The following is a 15,991-nucleotide window of genomic DNA, read 5'->3' as shown; positions in this document are numbered from 1 at the left end:
CTAAATTAATCCTGAAAAAACATAAGAATTAGAAAATTATCGTGACAATGTAACACACATCAAACATAATACGTCGTCGTTGCCTATGAAAACAGAGAAATTTGGAAATTCGATCAACTCGTCAGAACTCTGCATTGTTACCAGCAAAGAAAAAAGCGTAACATAGTTGTTTTGGCGAAAAAAACTTAGTCTTAAAATCATGCCAACGAAAAGTAACTTTCTTATTCTAGTGTTCACAAAAACTATTACTGCTGAATGTAAAAATATGTAAATATAAATCGCGTACACTAATTTTTGAGTCATTGTTTTCGTTGGCAGTTATCTCAAATTAATTTTTTTTCAAGGAACGTATGTTAGCAGTGGTAGTTTTCTTGGATAGAAACTCAAAAATTACTGTTTAGTACTTTTTTTTTCACCTGAATTAGTTGTAGCGTTGATGTTATCATAGACAGCGGCGATGTAGTCATTATAACTTTTCACGATGTGCAGAGAAAAGTAATCAAAATTAAATGCCACAAGTAATCGACACTTTACCTCTATTTCAAATATAGACCTGTAATCTTTCACGGGGACATCACCGAGAAACTCAGTTTTTCACTGCAACGCACAGATATCTCACTATCAATTGCAGATACTGTAGAGTAGCGTCACTGCGAAACAATGGGCGAGCTCCGAGCTCACTCGTGCGCACGAACTACGTGTGAGGTGCGAAAGTTGCATTGAACCCCTGTTACATAATTTTCCCATCATGCCACTCATGTAAACTCCCCGGGACAAGCTGAAAAAACACCGTGAACGAAAGCGCAGAGTGCCATAATCCAACAGGTTGTCGGCAGCTCCACCACCACTACTTTTGGCGCGTGAGCCCTGAATTTGAGGATTGTTAATCCTCGTGCACAGGTCGCACGGCACGCTTCTTGCTCGTTTTGTTATTTCAGATGGAGTGATTTTTCGGTGCAGCGAGTGCGAAGCATCGAAAGTATAAATTAGCGAGGTGTTGCGGCGACTGTGCATAGCTCCCTGGCGAAATATTGTACCCCTATCGTCGACCGGGTCTATAGGAAGTAATTTTGGAGGGTGTCGCTTTGTTCTCGGCGTAAATAATCTCCTAGTAAATACAGCGAAAATACTTCGAAGGTTTTCATTTATGGCTTTTTGCGTATTATAAATGAGATAATCTAAAAAATAATTGAATTAAAAAATGTTAAAATGTAATCGCGTTTTTCCGTGATTATGAATATTTATTACTTGATTACCGAAATACCACTTTAGACAATCGTGACTAATGACGTCATCCTAAGTGGCCTCATGTTTACCCTCGTTAGAATATTTGTTATATTATTGACTCTCGAGCTCACCAAAAGTTTTCAAGCTGAGCATTGAATTTACAGTCAGAGTCTCTGAAGTAGTCAGAGCTCTGATTACGTTTAATCGCCTATAGGAAAACAATTTCACGAAAAGAATCGAACCACCGGGCGCATACTCTCAAGATGGCTTTGAAATTCTCCGCAATAGCTGATAAATGTTTATACAGACGTAGAGATGCTCGTGAGCGTTACTTCTTTTTCTGCGAGATATACGCGGTATACTCGAGACGTATTCGTAAAGCCAACGCTCGAGTTCGAGAGAAACGAGAGTAAGCGTCTCTCTGATCGATATTTTTATCGTGAGTAACCAAGTTTTCTTTGGGGCCGAAATTTATCTCTGTATACGATTTGTCGATGAAAAAAAAAAAAATGGCTTAACACGAGTAGAAATAGAAAACATAGTTGGTAAATGGTTGGCATGCGTAATTGATTAAATGTCACAACGATAAGGAGAATTCAGGGAAAATTATCTGAACTGGATTTACAGCTATAATGAAACAAATAAATTGAGAACATAGACATGTTATTTTATTAAGGTTATTATAGTTTATGGATTATTGATGGACATAGCTTTTCACAGTGAAAACAAAATTGATAACAGTTTCGAACATTTTATAGTTTTTTCACAATATTTAATGTAGTTATTACGTAGAAAGTTTTCAACCATTACGATATTCATAAAAGTGCCGAATTGTGGTATCTTCATATTTAGAAGTAATGTTGATTGGGAAATAGATTTATTATCGAACAAATACCATATTTGAAAGATTTGCTCCGATTATGTACAAACATCTTGATGTCTAGTAAGATTCCTCTTTTGAGAAAATGATTTGTGACAAATCTCAGTTTCGAAGGGTTTATTCTGATTGTGTACTGTATTAATGTGAATTTTTAGAGTTTTTTTTTGTCCAAATGAATTGTGACAAATCTTACATCCGAAGTGTTTTCTACGTTCATGAACTGTATCTATGTGCCTTTTGAGATGGCTTGAGGTTCCAAATGATTTATGACACATTTCACATTAAAAGGGTTTATTCTGACTATGTACTGTATGAATGTGAGTTTTGAGATTAGTTTTTAGTCCAAATGATTTGCAACAAATGTCACATTCAAAGGGTTTATTCTGAATATGTACTGTATCAATGTGAGTTTTGAGATTACATTTATGTCCAAATGATTTTCGACAAATATCGCATTTGAAGGGTTTGCTACGATTATGAACTGTGTTTATATGTAATTTGAGGTAACTTTTGTATCCAAATGATTTATGACATATCTTACATTTGAAGGGTTTATTCTGATTGTGTACTGAAAGAATGTGTTTTCTTAGGGTACTCTTTTCTCCAAATGATTTTCGACAAATGTCACATTCAAAGGGTTTATTCCGATTGTGTACTGTATTAATGTGAGTTTTGAGAGTATTTTTACGTCCAAATGATTTTCGACAAATTTCACATTGAAAGGGTTTATTCTGGTTGTGTACTGTATCAATGTGATGTTTGAGATGACCTTTTTGTCCAAATGATTTTCGACAAATTTCACACTCGAAGGATTTATTCTCATTGTGTACTGTATGTATGTGAGTTTTGAGATGTCCTTTTTGTCGAAATGATTTTTGACAAATCTCACATCCGAAGGGTTTATTCTGATTGTGTACTGAATTAATGTGAATTTTGAGACTACCTTTTGTTCCAAATGATGCGTGACAATTATCACATTCAAAGGGTTTATTCTCACTGTGTACTGTACTAATGTGAACTTTGAGTGCACAGTTTTGTTTAAATGATTTTCGACAAATTTTACACTTGAATGGTTTGATCTGATAATGTACTGAATTTATAGTTGGCAAAATAATTGGCATTCAACATGAAGACAGTGACAGCCCTTTGGGAATTAGAAAGTTGTTTATGTGGAAATCATTAATCAGGCAATATGGTCACCTACAATCTGAGTATAGTATGAGTTCTTCGAATACCAGAAATAGGAGTCTGCAGCTACCGCTGCATTCAACGGAGATGGGCCACAGAACGTACAAATACGTCGCAATCAAGTGCTTCAATGAGCTACCTGTGATGCTTAAGAATGAAGATTGTGTAAAATCGCTCAAAGTAAAGTTAAAAAGAGAAATACATAAACTTACTTCGTGGCTATGAATTTGAATTGTAATATATCTATGATCTAGTCACATATATTGTTATTGTTAAATGTTGATATATTGATTGATTATTAGTTGTAAGCGCCGTCCTGCGCACGGGCGTTTGCCCCCTGCAGGCCTTTGTAAAAAACAGGAAGGCCAATAAATAAATAAATAAATAAATAAAATAAATATATACTTTCATCTGCATTAACTGCTTGATTTTCGTTATCTATTTTTACGTTAGGTAGGTAAGGTTGATTTTCTGATTTGCAGATAGTTGTTGATATAGATGGAAGCTTAAGTTTAACATCTTTGCACTCAAAATCGATTGATATACTTTCATTTACATTAACTGCTTGATTTTCGTTATCTATTTTTACGTTAGGTAGGTAAGGTTGATTATCTGATTTGCAGATAGTTGTTGATATAGATGGAAGCTTAAGTTTAACATCTTTGCACTCAAAATCAATTGATATACTTTCATTTATGTTATCTCTCTGATGTTCGTTTTCTATTTGTATAATAGGTAGGCAAGATTGATTTTCTGATTTGCAGATAGTCGCTGATGTAGATGGCAGCTCAAGTTTGACATCTTTGCACTCAAAATCTATTATTATATTTTTATTCAACCTTTGCGGTAGCGCCACAGCCTCGTTCAAGTGTTGTGCCTTGAATGAAAATGTTGGGTTATTTTTTAATAGTTTATTCACCGAACACAATTAAATAGTATTGAGCTTACCGATGATTTATGAACAGGTAATTTTTCGGAGATTTCTTCTATGCAAGAGTCGACCAAATCAAGAACATAATCGTGATCTTCTGTGGCCCAAGTATCTTTCGGCTCTTCTTTTACCCTATAAATTAATCGAATTTAATAAGGATCTCTTGAAAAATTATATCGACATTAAAACACACATAAAAGTTATACCTAACTACGTCACTGTTGCTTTCCATTGTCTCTTTGAATATGTATCGACTGAAACTTTTCACGATTTACAGATAAAAACATTTAAAACTAAATACAACAAATAGTTTACATTGTCTTCGATATCAAGTACCGATCTTTCACAGAAATAATTAGCAAACAAGTTGCTCACAAAAAAAATCAGTTTTACATTAAAACGAACAAATGGGTCACTTTGAAACACAAGACGAGCACTGACTTCACTTATGAGCACGGACTATGTATAACAAGCGTTGAATTCCTGCCTATGCGGCGGTCGCAAAGATTCTGATCATTTTCCCGTCATGCATCCTTGTAAATTCTGCGACACAGAACAAATACTTGACCATAACTGGCTGTGTAGAGTGTTATCGAATCATAGTTGACCCCACTACTTTTAAGGCGTGACTTCCGAAGGCATCTCTTGGCTAACTAGCTATTCCTCGTGCAAGAGTCTAAAGACATTGCGAGATGACCCGTCGATTGGTATTGCCTCCTGGCTAAAGATTTCCCATATACCTACGACCGCAAATATATACACAAATATTTCGTAAGTGTGCCGCTGTATTCTCTGTATGTTGACCGTGGGCATTTTAAATCAGTCAAGGGGGAAAAAAATATCAAAGCAGTGGATTGGGGACATACACGTCAATCATAACAATAGTACACAGGCAGGTAAGGCATCGACCCTACTTAGCTCTATTGACATTTTCTTCTATTCATCGCCGAATTAAACGAAACACTCTGTAAATTCCAACAGAAGATTCGGCGAAAAAAACTTCAAGAGATGCTCATTTATTTCTTCAATTTGAGTATGAGTTAATACCCTGAAATTTTAACATTCGATTCAACTGGCCAGGAATTGAGCGGACAGACCTAGATGTACATATCAGGATGTGTAAATTTTAGTTGTCATCAGACATTTTTCCATACAAGAATTATAAACGATAGAAAAATTTTAGAGACGCTACAGTTAACAGTAACTTCGTAGAGTGGTAAATACAGCTCGAAAGCTCGCGTAAAACTAATTTTCGAACCTTTTTGCTTTTGACCTTGAAGAGATACCGAAATGTAAAAGGCGTGAAACGTTTATGTGAGATAGACGAAGTTGATGACGCAGCAAATCCTAACTTATTTCACGCATTTATCTGCCCGGTTGTACTGACAAATATCAGTCGGTCCTGATAAATGCACAGAAAAAATCAGGTAACAAATTTGCACCAGTCCCTCATCCAAAAAATGCAACTTCTTTCTTCACTGATTACACTCATTGAAGGAAAAGTGGGGAAGGTACCGAATCACATCTCCTGTCTGCTTTCTTTTTACTCAAGCTATCGAAATGTGTATTTCATTTTTTAGCACAGGAGTTGCATTTATTTATCACGAGAAAATAATGAATGAAATCTGTGAGACCTTTACTGTATTGCGATGTACATTGAAAATAGCACCTGCGAATATTTCAGCTTTACTCTTTTATAATAAGAAAAAAGTAGGATGACATTGCGACGAATATTTTTCATCTAACTTAATTCCAGAGGCTCAAATTTGTCACTTTTCTTACAGATTTCAGAGACTTCTGAAAGAAGCTGATACATAGTCTCAAAAATTTTGAATTACACATTTTTCGACCAATTTTAAAACTCATTTATTCTTTGCAATTTTTTATTTCAGAATTTTTTCCTTTACGAGATAGGGAATTGCAAAAACTTTTAAATAAAGTAGAGAACGATTTTAAAAATGATTCTCAAATTCTAATAAAACCAGCAAAGCATCCGTTGCTCACAGTGTATCTCTAGTCATTTTGCAGTCGAATGTCAAGACAAATTTGATTAACGGCAATTTTACTTAAAATCGACTGAGATCGGCTACGATCTAGTATGTTTGTGAGAGAAAGTGTTTTTTTTAGAGCAGCTGTGATTCGACATTGACATGGCCATAATCAATATTTTATAAGACAAAATGTTTACTTGTTATTTTTCTCGATTTTTTATTAAAGGATAAGGAGGGTATGTAGATATATTAAATTAAGTTTATTTTGTTATTGTTCAGCTACATTATTATCACTTGTTCATCTTAATATTATTATCACTCATAATTCTTATATAGATTCTACGTACTAGATCTTAAGTGCTACGTCAATTTTGTATATAAGTTTTTTAATTGTACATAATACATAATAATTATTAAGTAAATAGTCAAGTCTTATCAATGATATTTTTCTCCGATTATATGTAAAATTAAATTTTAAAAAACAATTAAAATATTCATGCATCGATGGTAAAAATATCATCTTCATCATACATATCACCATCAAACGTCATTTCCTCACCAGCATTCTGTCCATGCAGATTGATTTTTTCTAAAAGAGCTGGTCCAAATTTTTCATGCTTTGCAATACTGGTTTCCATAAAAGTATAATTTTTATCCAAATAACCAGCTTTCAACGCATTTGCCACCATGTCAGTTGTTATTGTATCCCATGCATTTTTTACCCAATGACAAACTTCCGTCATGCCGGGTTTAATCAATTTTCCGCGTCGAATTTTAACCATTTTACGCTCCGCATATCGATTGATTTCTTTTTGTAAGTGATCCTTGAATGGTTCACTGATAACGATGTCAAGTGATTGTAAATAATCAGTAGTACCCGCAGGAATCAGTACTTGATCAATTCGTTTTTTTGAGAGAAACGATTTTATGGTTTTAGTACGATGTCTGCCAGCTGAGTCCCATACGACTAGTCCTCTTTTGTCGCCTCTTGGAAAAATCGGTATTGTTGCATTGAACCATTTTTTTAAAATACTTTGCGTGACACAACCTCTCGGAGTTTCTATTGCATGAATCCCCTCGACAGTCGTATTTTCGTTTTCAGAACCTTTACTTATCACGAATGGCGTGACTTTTGATCCATCTAATCGAATCGCAAGAATACATATGATGTGGGAAGTATCTTTTAAATCGGCTGTCGTTTGAGATGGTCGGCCAAAAAAAACAGCAACTTCATCCATGGCTACCATGTGACGCGGATCGTAATTTGAAAAATTAACGTTGTCGATGCACGTTTTAAAAGCCAATCCTCGTTTAATGACTTCTGAGTCTTTCAGCTGGAAAAGTGGCTTTGATTTTTGCAATGCTAGATGGTAACGGTTGAGAAATCTATACAACCATTGGAAAGAGGCTTCAAACCGCCGAGCACCGAATTTCGGTGCAACTTGTTGGGCGTATTTTATAACTTCGGCTCTGGTTACAATCGAACCACTCGATCTGCGGTTCATAATGTATTCAAAAACGCAGCCATCCAGATCGGGATGAAGAGGCTTTAAACCCGAGCCGCACGAGCGAGACTTTCCATATCCATATTTTTCCGCGATTGCAAAATATTCCAGCTGATTGCGCCATTTGTAAATCGTTTGGATATTTAATTGCTTATCTTTACAAAAAGCTCGAAGATTTTTCCCCCGTGATTCTTCCAGAATTTTTTTTTTAAACTCGATTGTATAAGATTTCTTTAATCTAGTCGGTGCCATGATACAATGGTCAAAAAATTTTTTTTTAAAACACTTTACTTTCTCTCGCTGTTATCTTGGCCCCCCTGGGTTCTTCTTTCTACCAACCTCTTCTGCCCCTTATCGTCCTCTTCCAGAACTAAATGCGAGAAGTCTAGTTGCAGTAAGGCTGGTAGCCTGTCCTTGTTGCTTATATTCTTGATCGCCCGTTTCAAGTGTTGGTAACACTGCGCGCAATAGTACGCGTTAAGATACTGATGTATCACTACTGCTGAACCGCATCTGTAACAAAATATCCCTGTTCTTGGAGCTAGACAGCGAGTGAACTTATGGCCTATTTTACGACAGTTCCAGCAGCTCAAGGTTTTTTTCATACGCCATCTGTACATGGAAACTTTTTTCTTTAAAGTGAGGATGTTATTTGTTGGTTGACTCTGTTGTTGTTCATTTTTCCCTTCTGTTATTATTGTATTTTTATTTTGTTCGCCTGATTCGTTAGTTTCAGTTTCAATTTCCATACACGCGGATGATTCTGGTATAACGTCTTCGTACTCGTAATCTATTATAATGTATTCATTCGTCATTTCCTGCAACTCCATAGCTTCATGTGTGTGTTTTGACTAAAATGAAAATTTTCGATTAGTTTTTTAATAGTTGAATTTCAAATCGTTGAACTCACCGATAATTCAGGCAACGCCAATGTTTTAACGTTTTTGGCTTCGCCATAGTCCACTGGTTTATTATTAATATGGATTGCGTTAATGTGCCTTTTGAGATTTCTCTTGCAAACAAATTTTTTTTGACAAATGACACATTCGAAGGTTTTGAAGCGACGATGTATTGATTTCATATGTCTTTTAAGACTACTCTGATGTACGTATGATTTTCGACAGATCTTGCATCTAAAAGTTTTGATACGATGATGTATTGATTTCACGTGTCTTTTAAGACTACTCTGATGTACGTATGATTTTTGACAGATCTTGCACTTAAGGAGTTTGCTACGATCGCGTGAGACCTTCGTTGATGTGTGACAAACATTAGTTTCGAATGGACAATTTTTATCGTAATTAAATCCTTTTTTTATCAAAACTATTGGTTTTTTTTCATCCTCGAAATTCGTAAGATTATTGTTATCTTCTTTTACGATAGGTTGATAACTTTGATTCTCATTTATGGTCGTCGATGGAGGCGGCAGTTCCTGTTCACCATCTATGCACTCAAAATCTATTATTATATATTCAACTGTTATCTCCACAGTTTCATTTGCGTGTTTTACCTGAACAGGAAAATTGTGAGTTAGTTTCTAGTAGTTAAACCAATAAATACTCTCCACAACACAATTATCGCAACAAAAATTTGGATTGAAATTTTTTTCAATTTTCATATGCTCCGTTAATTTTGATCGTATTGACATGATTTTTTTTCTTATTCAAAGCTATATAATTATTGAATATATTTGAATCAAAATCTCTATACTCTTATTGACGATTAATTAAAAAAAAAATATCTCTATATTTTTTTGTGTCCTGTATAGTCCAGACGCTGGTACGGTTTTCGTAAAAATTTCAGACTCCACAATGTTTTTCGGTATTTTTGGGCGTATTTTGATGCACTGAATCGATTTTTCGAAATTAATTTTCATCAAAAAATGTTCGTTTAAAAGTTATAAACAAACTAATTATTTCAACGGTTATATCTTGTTAATTATTGGAGATAGATTAAAACAATTTCGTATAATTTTACTTTCCGTAAGAAAACAAAGAGACTGGAGAAAAATCGAAGAGAATTTTTAATTCAGATAAAAGAATGACTGTAGCGTAGGTACAAGTTTATACAATCGATTTTTTTCTGTCATTTTTTAGATCCCGCTTAAGAACATCAGAAAACTCAATTTTGATTCAAAAGTATTCAAAATATGTATGGCTTCAAACTAGAAAAAATTTTCAAAAAGACTATAAAAAAAACTTTTCGATACGGTAATAATTGACGGAGATATAAATATTTGAAAATTGACAAAATTTTCATGAAAAATTTGGTAGTGATAATTTTGAAGCGGAATGCATATTTAAAATCTTCGTACTCACCGATAATTCAGGCAATAAAAATTTTTCAAAGTTTTCAACTTCGACAGAGTCCACCGGATCGAAATTAAAATCATTGCCTGAATCTGGCCCCGCATTATTCAGTACTTCGGTTACCTTGAAAAATAATTGAGATCAATAAGGGATCTCTTGAAAATTTTTACGTCATCAAAGCACTGGCAAAAGTTATACCTAACTACCTTACTGCAGCTTTCCATTATTTTTGTAGTATATCCATTCGCTACAGCTTTTCACGATTTGTGAACGCCAAAAATAGTTGACACTATCCTTCGATTTCAACTAACGACATGTAATCATTCACAAAAATAATTTGTAATTAATTGGTTCATAAAGAAATACAACTTGACACTGCATTGAATAAATGTCACACTATTGATTGCAGCTCAATTAATTAGCGTCACTGCGAAATATTAGGCGAGCACTGACTTCACTTATGTGCCCAAACAATGCATGATGAGCGTTTACCTTGTCAATGCGGAGATCGAAAAGGTTCTGATGCTGGGCAGGTTACCCGTCATGCCTCCCTTTTAAATTCTTCATACCCCGCGCTGAAATAAAAAACTTCACTGTAAATGGCAGCATAGAGTATATTATATCATATTATTGGATTGCCCCACCACTTTTAGGGCGTAACTTTTGAGAGAACGGGTAGGGTGACCAGCTAATCCTCGTGCAAAGGTCTTACGACTTTTTTCTTTTTTGGCAGGACTCCTCAGACGTATATTATTAGGGAGATGACCCGCTGACTAGAATTGCCTCCTGACAAAACATTTCCCCTATGCCTAAGGACCGCATTTATACACAATTATTTTGTACGCGTGCCGTTTATTCTTCATATTGAAAGCGTGCGTCGTTTCACACGAAAAAGTTTCAACGCATTGGATTGGGATGCAGCCCGTTGGCATGGCATATGTACAAGGGAAGGTAAGACGTCGCTCTTACTTCATTCTATTGACGATTTCTTTCGTTGGCGAATTAAGTGAGACACACTGTAAATTCCAACCAGAAGATTTGTCAAAAGTTACTTCAAAAGATGCTCTTTTATTGCTTCAATTTAAGTATATTAGTAAGCAATAGGCGAGCTTTGTGTTCGCTTATGCGCACGGGCTTTTCAGGCCCCAAGGAACAACAAGTGAATTTCTACTTATTTTGACCCGCTGAATTCGAATTTTTAACTCTATTATCGCTCAGAGTCGGGAGAAATTTTTCATAAACAAATGAATTGTTTATTGACCAAAAGAATTTTTTTTCATCCTTTTTGTAATCATCTTGATGAACCAGAGATATTATTATAATACTCATAGTAAAAGTCTGTGGATCGGCCCTTATAACAACTAGCTTTTTTAATAATATCTCCAGCTCTATTGGTTTTATCAAGACAAATAAAAAAAAAGAAATTTTCGTCTTTTTTGTGTAAAACAAAACGAAACGAAATTTGTTCGACAAATATTCAATAGTTTAGGAGTAATAGCCACATAAACAATCAATTTGTTTGTAGCAATTATTCTCCCGGATCGAAATACGTAGAAGTATATTTATTGTTTCGCGGGATTTCAAAATGCATACGTCCCCTCATCGTCTAGACTAATGTATGATGTGTCATGCTTTTGAATACTCTCTGCTGCACAGAACAAATACTGCACCAGAAGCGGCAGTTTGAAGTGCTACAATCGTACGGGTATTTGGTAGCCCCACGACTTCTAATTTGCAAACCCCGAATGAACGTCCATGGTAATTAGCTAATCTTAGAGCTTAGATCGCACGACATTTTTTGTTTAGGGTCCAGCATTTCAGCGTTTCACACTTCACGTTTGTTTTTTTAAATGAGGGGCTCGGGTACAGTGTTTATTCAGTGGGGTGAGGCACACTTAATTCTCTACTTCGATTTTATGTCTATTTATGCAAATGTAAAGAAAAAGATGTATAGCTATTTTCATACTCAATTTTCAAGTTAGTTAATTCCTATTATAGAGAATTAAATCTGGACCGATCCGATTTCGTTGTTCGCAAAGAAAGTTCAGTTTAAAATTGAATGTTATTTCTTGCGGAGGTGACATGTACAGAGGTATCAAAGCTTTCATTAACTTGAATTATTATCTTTGACTACGTTTGAAAAATGTAAAAATGTTCAGAATAAACCAAAATAATGCCTTAAAATCGAGTCTTTTAACAGTTCGAGCCATGAAAGAGAGATGAAGATTTTAGCTTTAATGTTCACGAGAATAAGAATTTTTGTTGAAACACATGAATTTACTGATTAAATACTTATCGCTTATATTGTTTTGTAATGGTTAATGTAATAAACATTGAGCTGATACATTTTGCTTAGTCCTTTGGCATAGTGCCTCAAGTAACGGCTCTTTACGCTTTAATCTAGCCGAATAGCTATTAATTTCAATTTTACTTACAATCAACAGTGTAATTGCGCCATAGGTTTGCCTTGAGCGAATGTACTTTTCACAATGTTTTATCTTATCTTTCTTAATTTTTTAATGAAGGGTAAGAGAAGTATATAAATATTTTAAATTGAATTCATTTTATTTTTACTCATCTACATTATTATTACTTTGTATTAAGTTTCTTTTAATTGTACATAATATTTTTCAAGTAAATGTTTGACTTATTTCAATCATTTTTTCTCTGATTTTTTCTTTCTTTTAAAAATGAAAATTTTAAAAAATTGCATTCACATGGTAAAAAAATATCATCGTCATCATACAGATCACCATTAAATGTCATTTCCTCGCCAGCCTTCCGTCCACGTAGATTGAATTTTTCTAAAAGAGTTGATCCAAATTTTCCATGCCTTGCAATACTGGTTTCTATAAAATTATACTTTTTATCCAAATAACCAGCTTTTAATGCAGTTGCCACCATGTCAGTTGTTATTGTATCTCCTGCATTTTTTACCCAACGACGAAATTTTGTCAAATCGGGTTTCAATAATTTTCATAAGTAATCCTTGGATACTTTACTGATAACGATGTCAAGCGATTGTAAATAATCAGTGCTACCCGCACGGATCATGACTTGATTAATTCGTTATTTTGAAAGAAACGATTTCATGGTTTTAGTACGATGCGTGCCATCTAAGACATGACGTCATAAATAGACTAAATAAATTTGTTAAACTATATATTTTCATTATATTTTTTTCTGAAAAAAAAGGTTTTTTTAAATCAATAGAAAGAAAAATACTTTTATTTAAAAATTATATAACAACCTTTTTTATAAAGCTAAGAGACGCAATGACGATTTTGTCGATCCGCTATTTATTCTGTTACAGAAAGAAGAAACTTATATTAATTGCAAGTTGCTGTATTTATGTGAGGTATTTTGCTGTGTCAATAAATCAGTACACCTCCCAGATTTAGTATGAGAGAGAATGACATACTTGTTTGATAGTATAAATTTCGAGAGATAGGTATGAATAACTATATGGATATATTGATATATTGATATGTTACTCGCCATTATATGGCGGTGGTTCCTCATATTTACGCCCACATATATCACAAATGATGTTACACTCGGGCTCGTCCCATCGCTCGTCATGGCATCTCAAGGGTTTTATTAGAGCATCTAGCTCCATGTATTCATCTGAATCCTCATCCGAGGATTCAGGTGCATCTTGTTTCGTCATGAAGCTTGACGGTATTATTTTGTTTAATAATTTTTGAGAAACATTGTTTTCGAATCGACAATTATTATTGTAATTAAATCCTTTTTTTCATCTAAAAATCGAGATGCTAGACGTCCATAAGCGTTACACCTAAAATGACAGAAAAAAGTAGATCGTTAATCTTGTACCTGGACTGCGCTTATGTTTTATCCATATCGAACATGAATCATTTCAGTAATAAAAAAAAATAATTCTCTGCGATTTTTCGTGTCCGGACGCTGTTTGGGTTTTCATAAAAATTTCGAACTCCACAAAGTTTCTTTACGGTTTTAGGCATATTTTGATGCGCTGAATCGATTTTTTAAGATTGACTTTCTAAAGTAATGTCGAAGTTGAAAATCCATTCATTAAAACAAAAAATAGGTAAGCGAAAAGTTACCCTTGTCATTTTTTCGTCCGATGCATATTTAGCGTATTAAAAATTGTTGAAAATTCGAAAAATAGCCCTTTTAGCTACTTTGCGGTATACACAATAATGTCCTTACCTTTTTTTTTAATGATAGAATTTTCCACTTTAAGAATAAATGAACATTTACAACACAAAACGAAAAATGTATAAACGTCAATCAAAATGAAACGTCAATTATAGTTGACGCTATACCTTGATTTTAAATACAGATCTATTTCTGTCACGTAAACAATTAGCAAACAAGTTGCTCACCAAAAAATTTAGCTCAACACTGTAATGAACAAATATCTCACTACTGAATGCAGCTTACCGAGTTCACTTATGCGCACGTACAATGTACAATGCGTGTATTATGCTACCCTTGTAAATTCTTCAACCCACACGGAAACTTCACTGTAAATGGCAGCATAGACAGCATATCATATTATTGGATAGCCCCACTACTTTTAGGGCGTAACTCTTGAAAGAACTTGTATAGGGTAACTATGCTGTATTCCTCGTGCATAACTGCATAAGTCTTATGGTATTTTTCTGTATATTATTTGCGAGATGTATTGCCTCCAGACAAAACATTACCCCTTGGCCATTAAGCGCGTCAATTCAGACTTATAATATATGCAGGTTTATTTTTCAAATTTGAAGCATGTGTTGTTTCACGTGAAAAAAATGTCAACGCAGTGAATTGAGATGCGGCCTTTTGGCGTGGCATATACGTAGCGTTTGTAACAATGCTATACGCCGGCAGGTGAGGCATCGACCCTACTTCGCTCTACTGACAATTTCTTTCATCGTCGAATTAAGTGAGACACACTATAAATTCCAACCAGAAGTTTTTTTCGAAAAGTACTTCAAAAGATGCTCTTTTATTGCTTCTATTTAAGTATATAAGTGATCAGCAATTGACGAGCTTTGCATTCACTTATGCGCACGTGCTATGTTAGTCTAGGAGCTGAAGGGGCTAGTTTGTATGTGTTTTCAGGTCTCACAAAACAACATGTGTATTTCTACATATTTTGACCCACTGATTCCGAATTTCTTACTGTCTCATCGCTCAAAGTGGCGAGAAATTTTTTATAAACAAATTAATCGCTTATAGGGTCATAAAACCCAAACTATTCAATGTTTGCCAAAAAAATTTTGTTTCTTTGCTTTTTTTATTCGTCTCATTATCATCAATGAACCGGACATAATATGAAAATTCTAATAGTAAGATCTAGAATAGTAAAAGACTCATAGAAAGTAAATAGAAATAGTAGATCGGCCAATAACAGATAGCTTTTTTTAAATAATATTCAGGCGTGCTTTTTCAGTAAGTTTTCAAGAAATTTTTCAGTAGGGTTTTAAGAAAGTTGCTATTTTGACTGTAGGTGTCACTTTATTGCATTTCGTCTCAAGGCATAAGTAACTCGACCAATCACAGGCCGAATAGATTGGCTTCACTTTCAGGTCCATCATTATTTTAAGTGAGGATTTCCGGTTCTATTGGTCGTATCAAGATGAATAAAAAAAGCAAAGAAACAAAATTCTTCCGGTAATGTATGATGTGTGAGCGTTGAAACGTGACGATCGCCGATTCCGCGTACCGAGCACGATATATTCCCATCTCGCGATGCTTTTGAATTCTCTCTTCTGTACTGCAAAAATACTTCACCAGAAGTGTCAGTGTGAAGTGCTATAATCTGACAGGTTTTGGTAGCCCCACCACTTCTAATGCGCAAATCCTGAACGAATGTTTAGGGTAACTAGCTCATCTTAGTGCTTAGATCGCACGGCATTTTTCTGTTTAGGGCCCAGCATTTCAGCGTTTCGCACTTCACGTTTGTTTTTTTTAAATGACAGGGT

General features: G+C 34.6%; 1 protein-coding gene across 4 annotated transcripts in view; it reads left to right on the top strand.

Moving 5' to 3' along the window:
• LOC106653399 (lateral signaling target protein 2 homolog) overlaps nt 1-15,991 on the top strand; it is a 77,834-nt gene that overhangs the window by 48,769 nt on the left and 13,074 nt on the right. Inside the window, exon 6 of one of the 4 annotated variants that reach the window (XM_014372811.2) lies at nt 13,345-13,429. The exons of the other annotated variants lie outside the window; for them this stretch is intronic. Coding sequence (XP_014228297.1) covers nt 13,345-13,364 — 20 coding nt within the window. The 3' untranslated portion in view covers nt 13,365-13,429. Of the gene's footprint in view, nt 1-13,344; nt 13,430-15,991 lie in introns of those variants that run through there. 4 annotated transcript variants of the gene reach the window in all.

This window comes from Trichogramma pretiosum, unplaced genomic scaffold (genome assembly GCF_000599845.2).
Source record: "Trichogramma pretiosum strain Unisexual culture from Peru unplaced genomic scaffold, Tpre_2.0 scaffold35, whole genome shotgun sequence".
NCBI lineage: Eukaryota > Metazoa > Arthropoda > Insecta > Hymenoptera > Trichogrammatidae > Trichogramma > Trichogramma pretiosum.
Note: the sequence above shows the minus strand (reverse complement) of the source record. Positions and strands in the feature narration are given on the sequence as shown.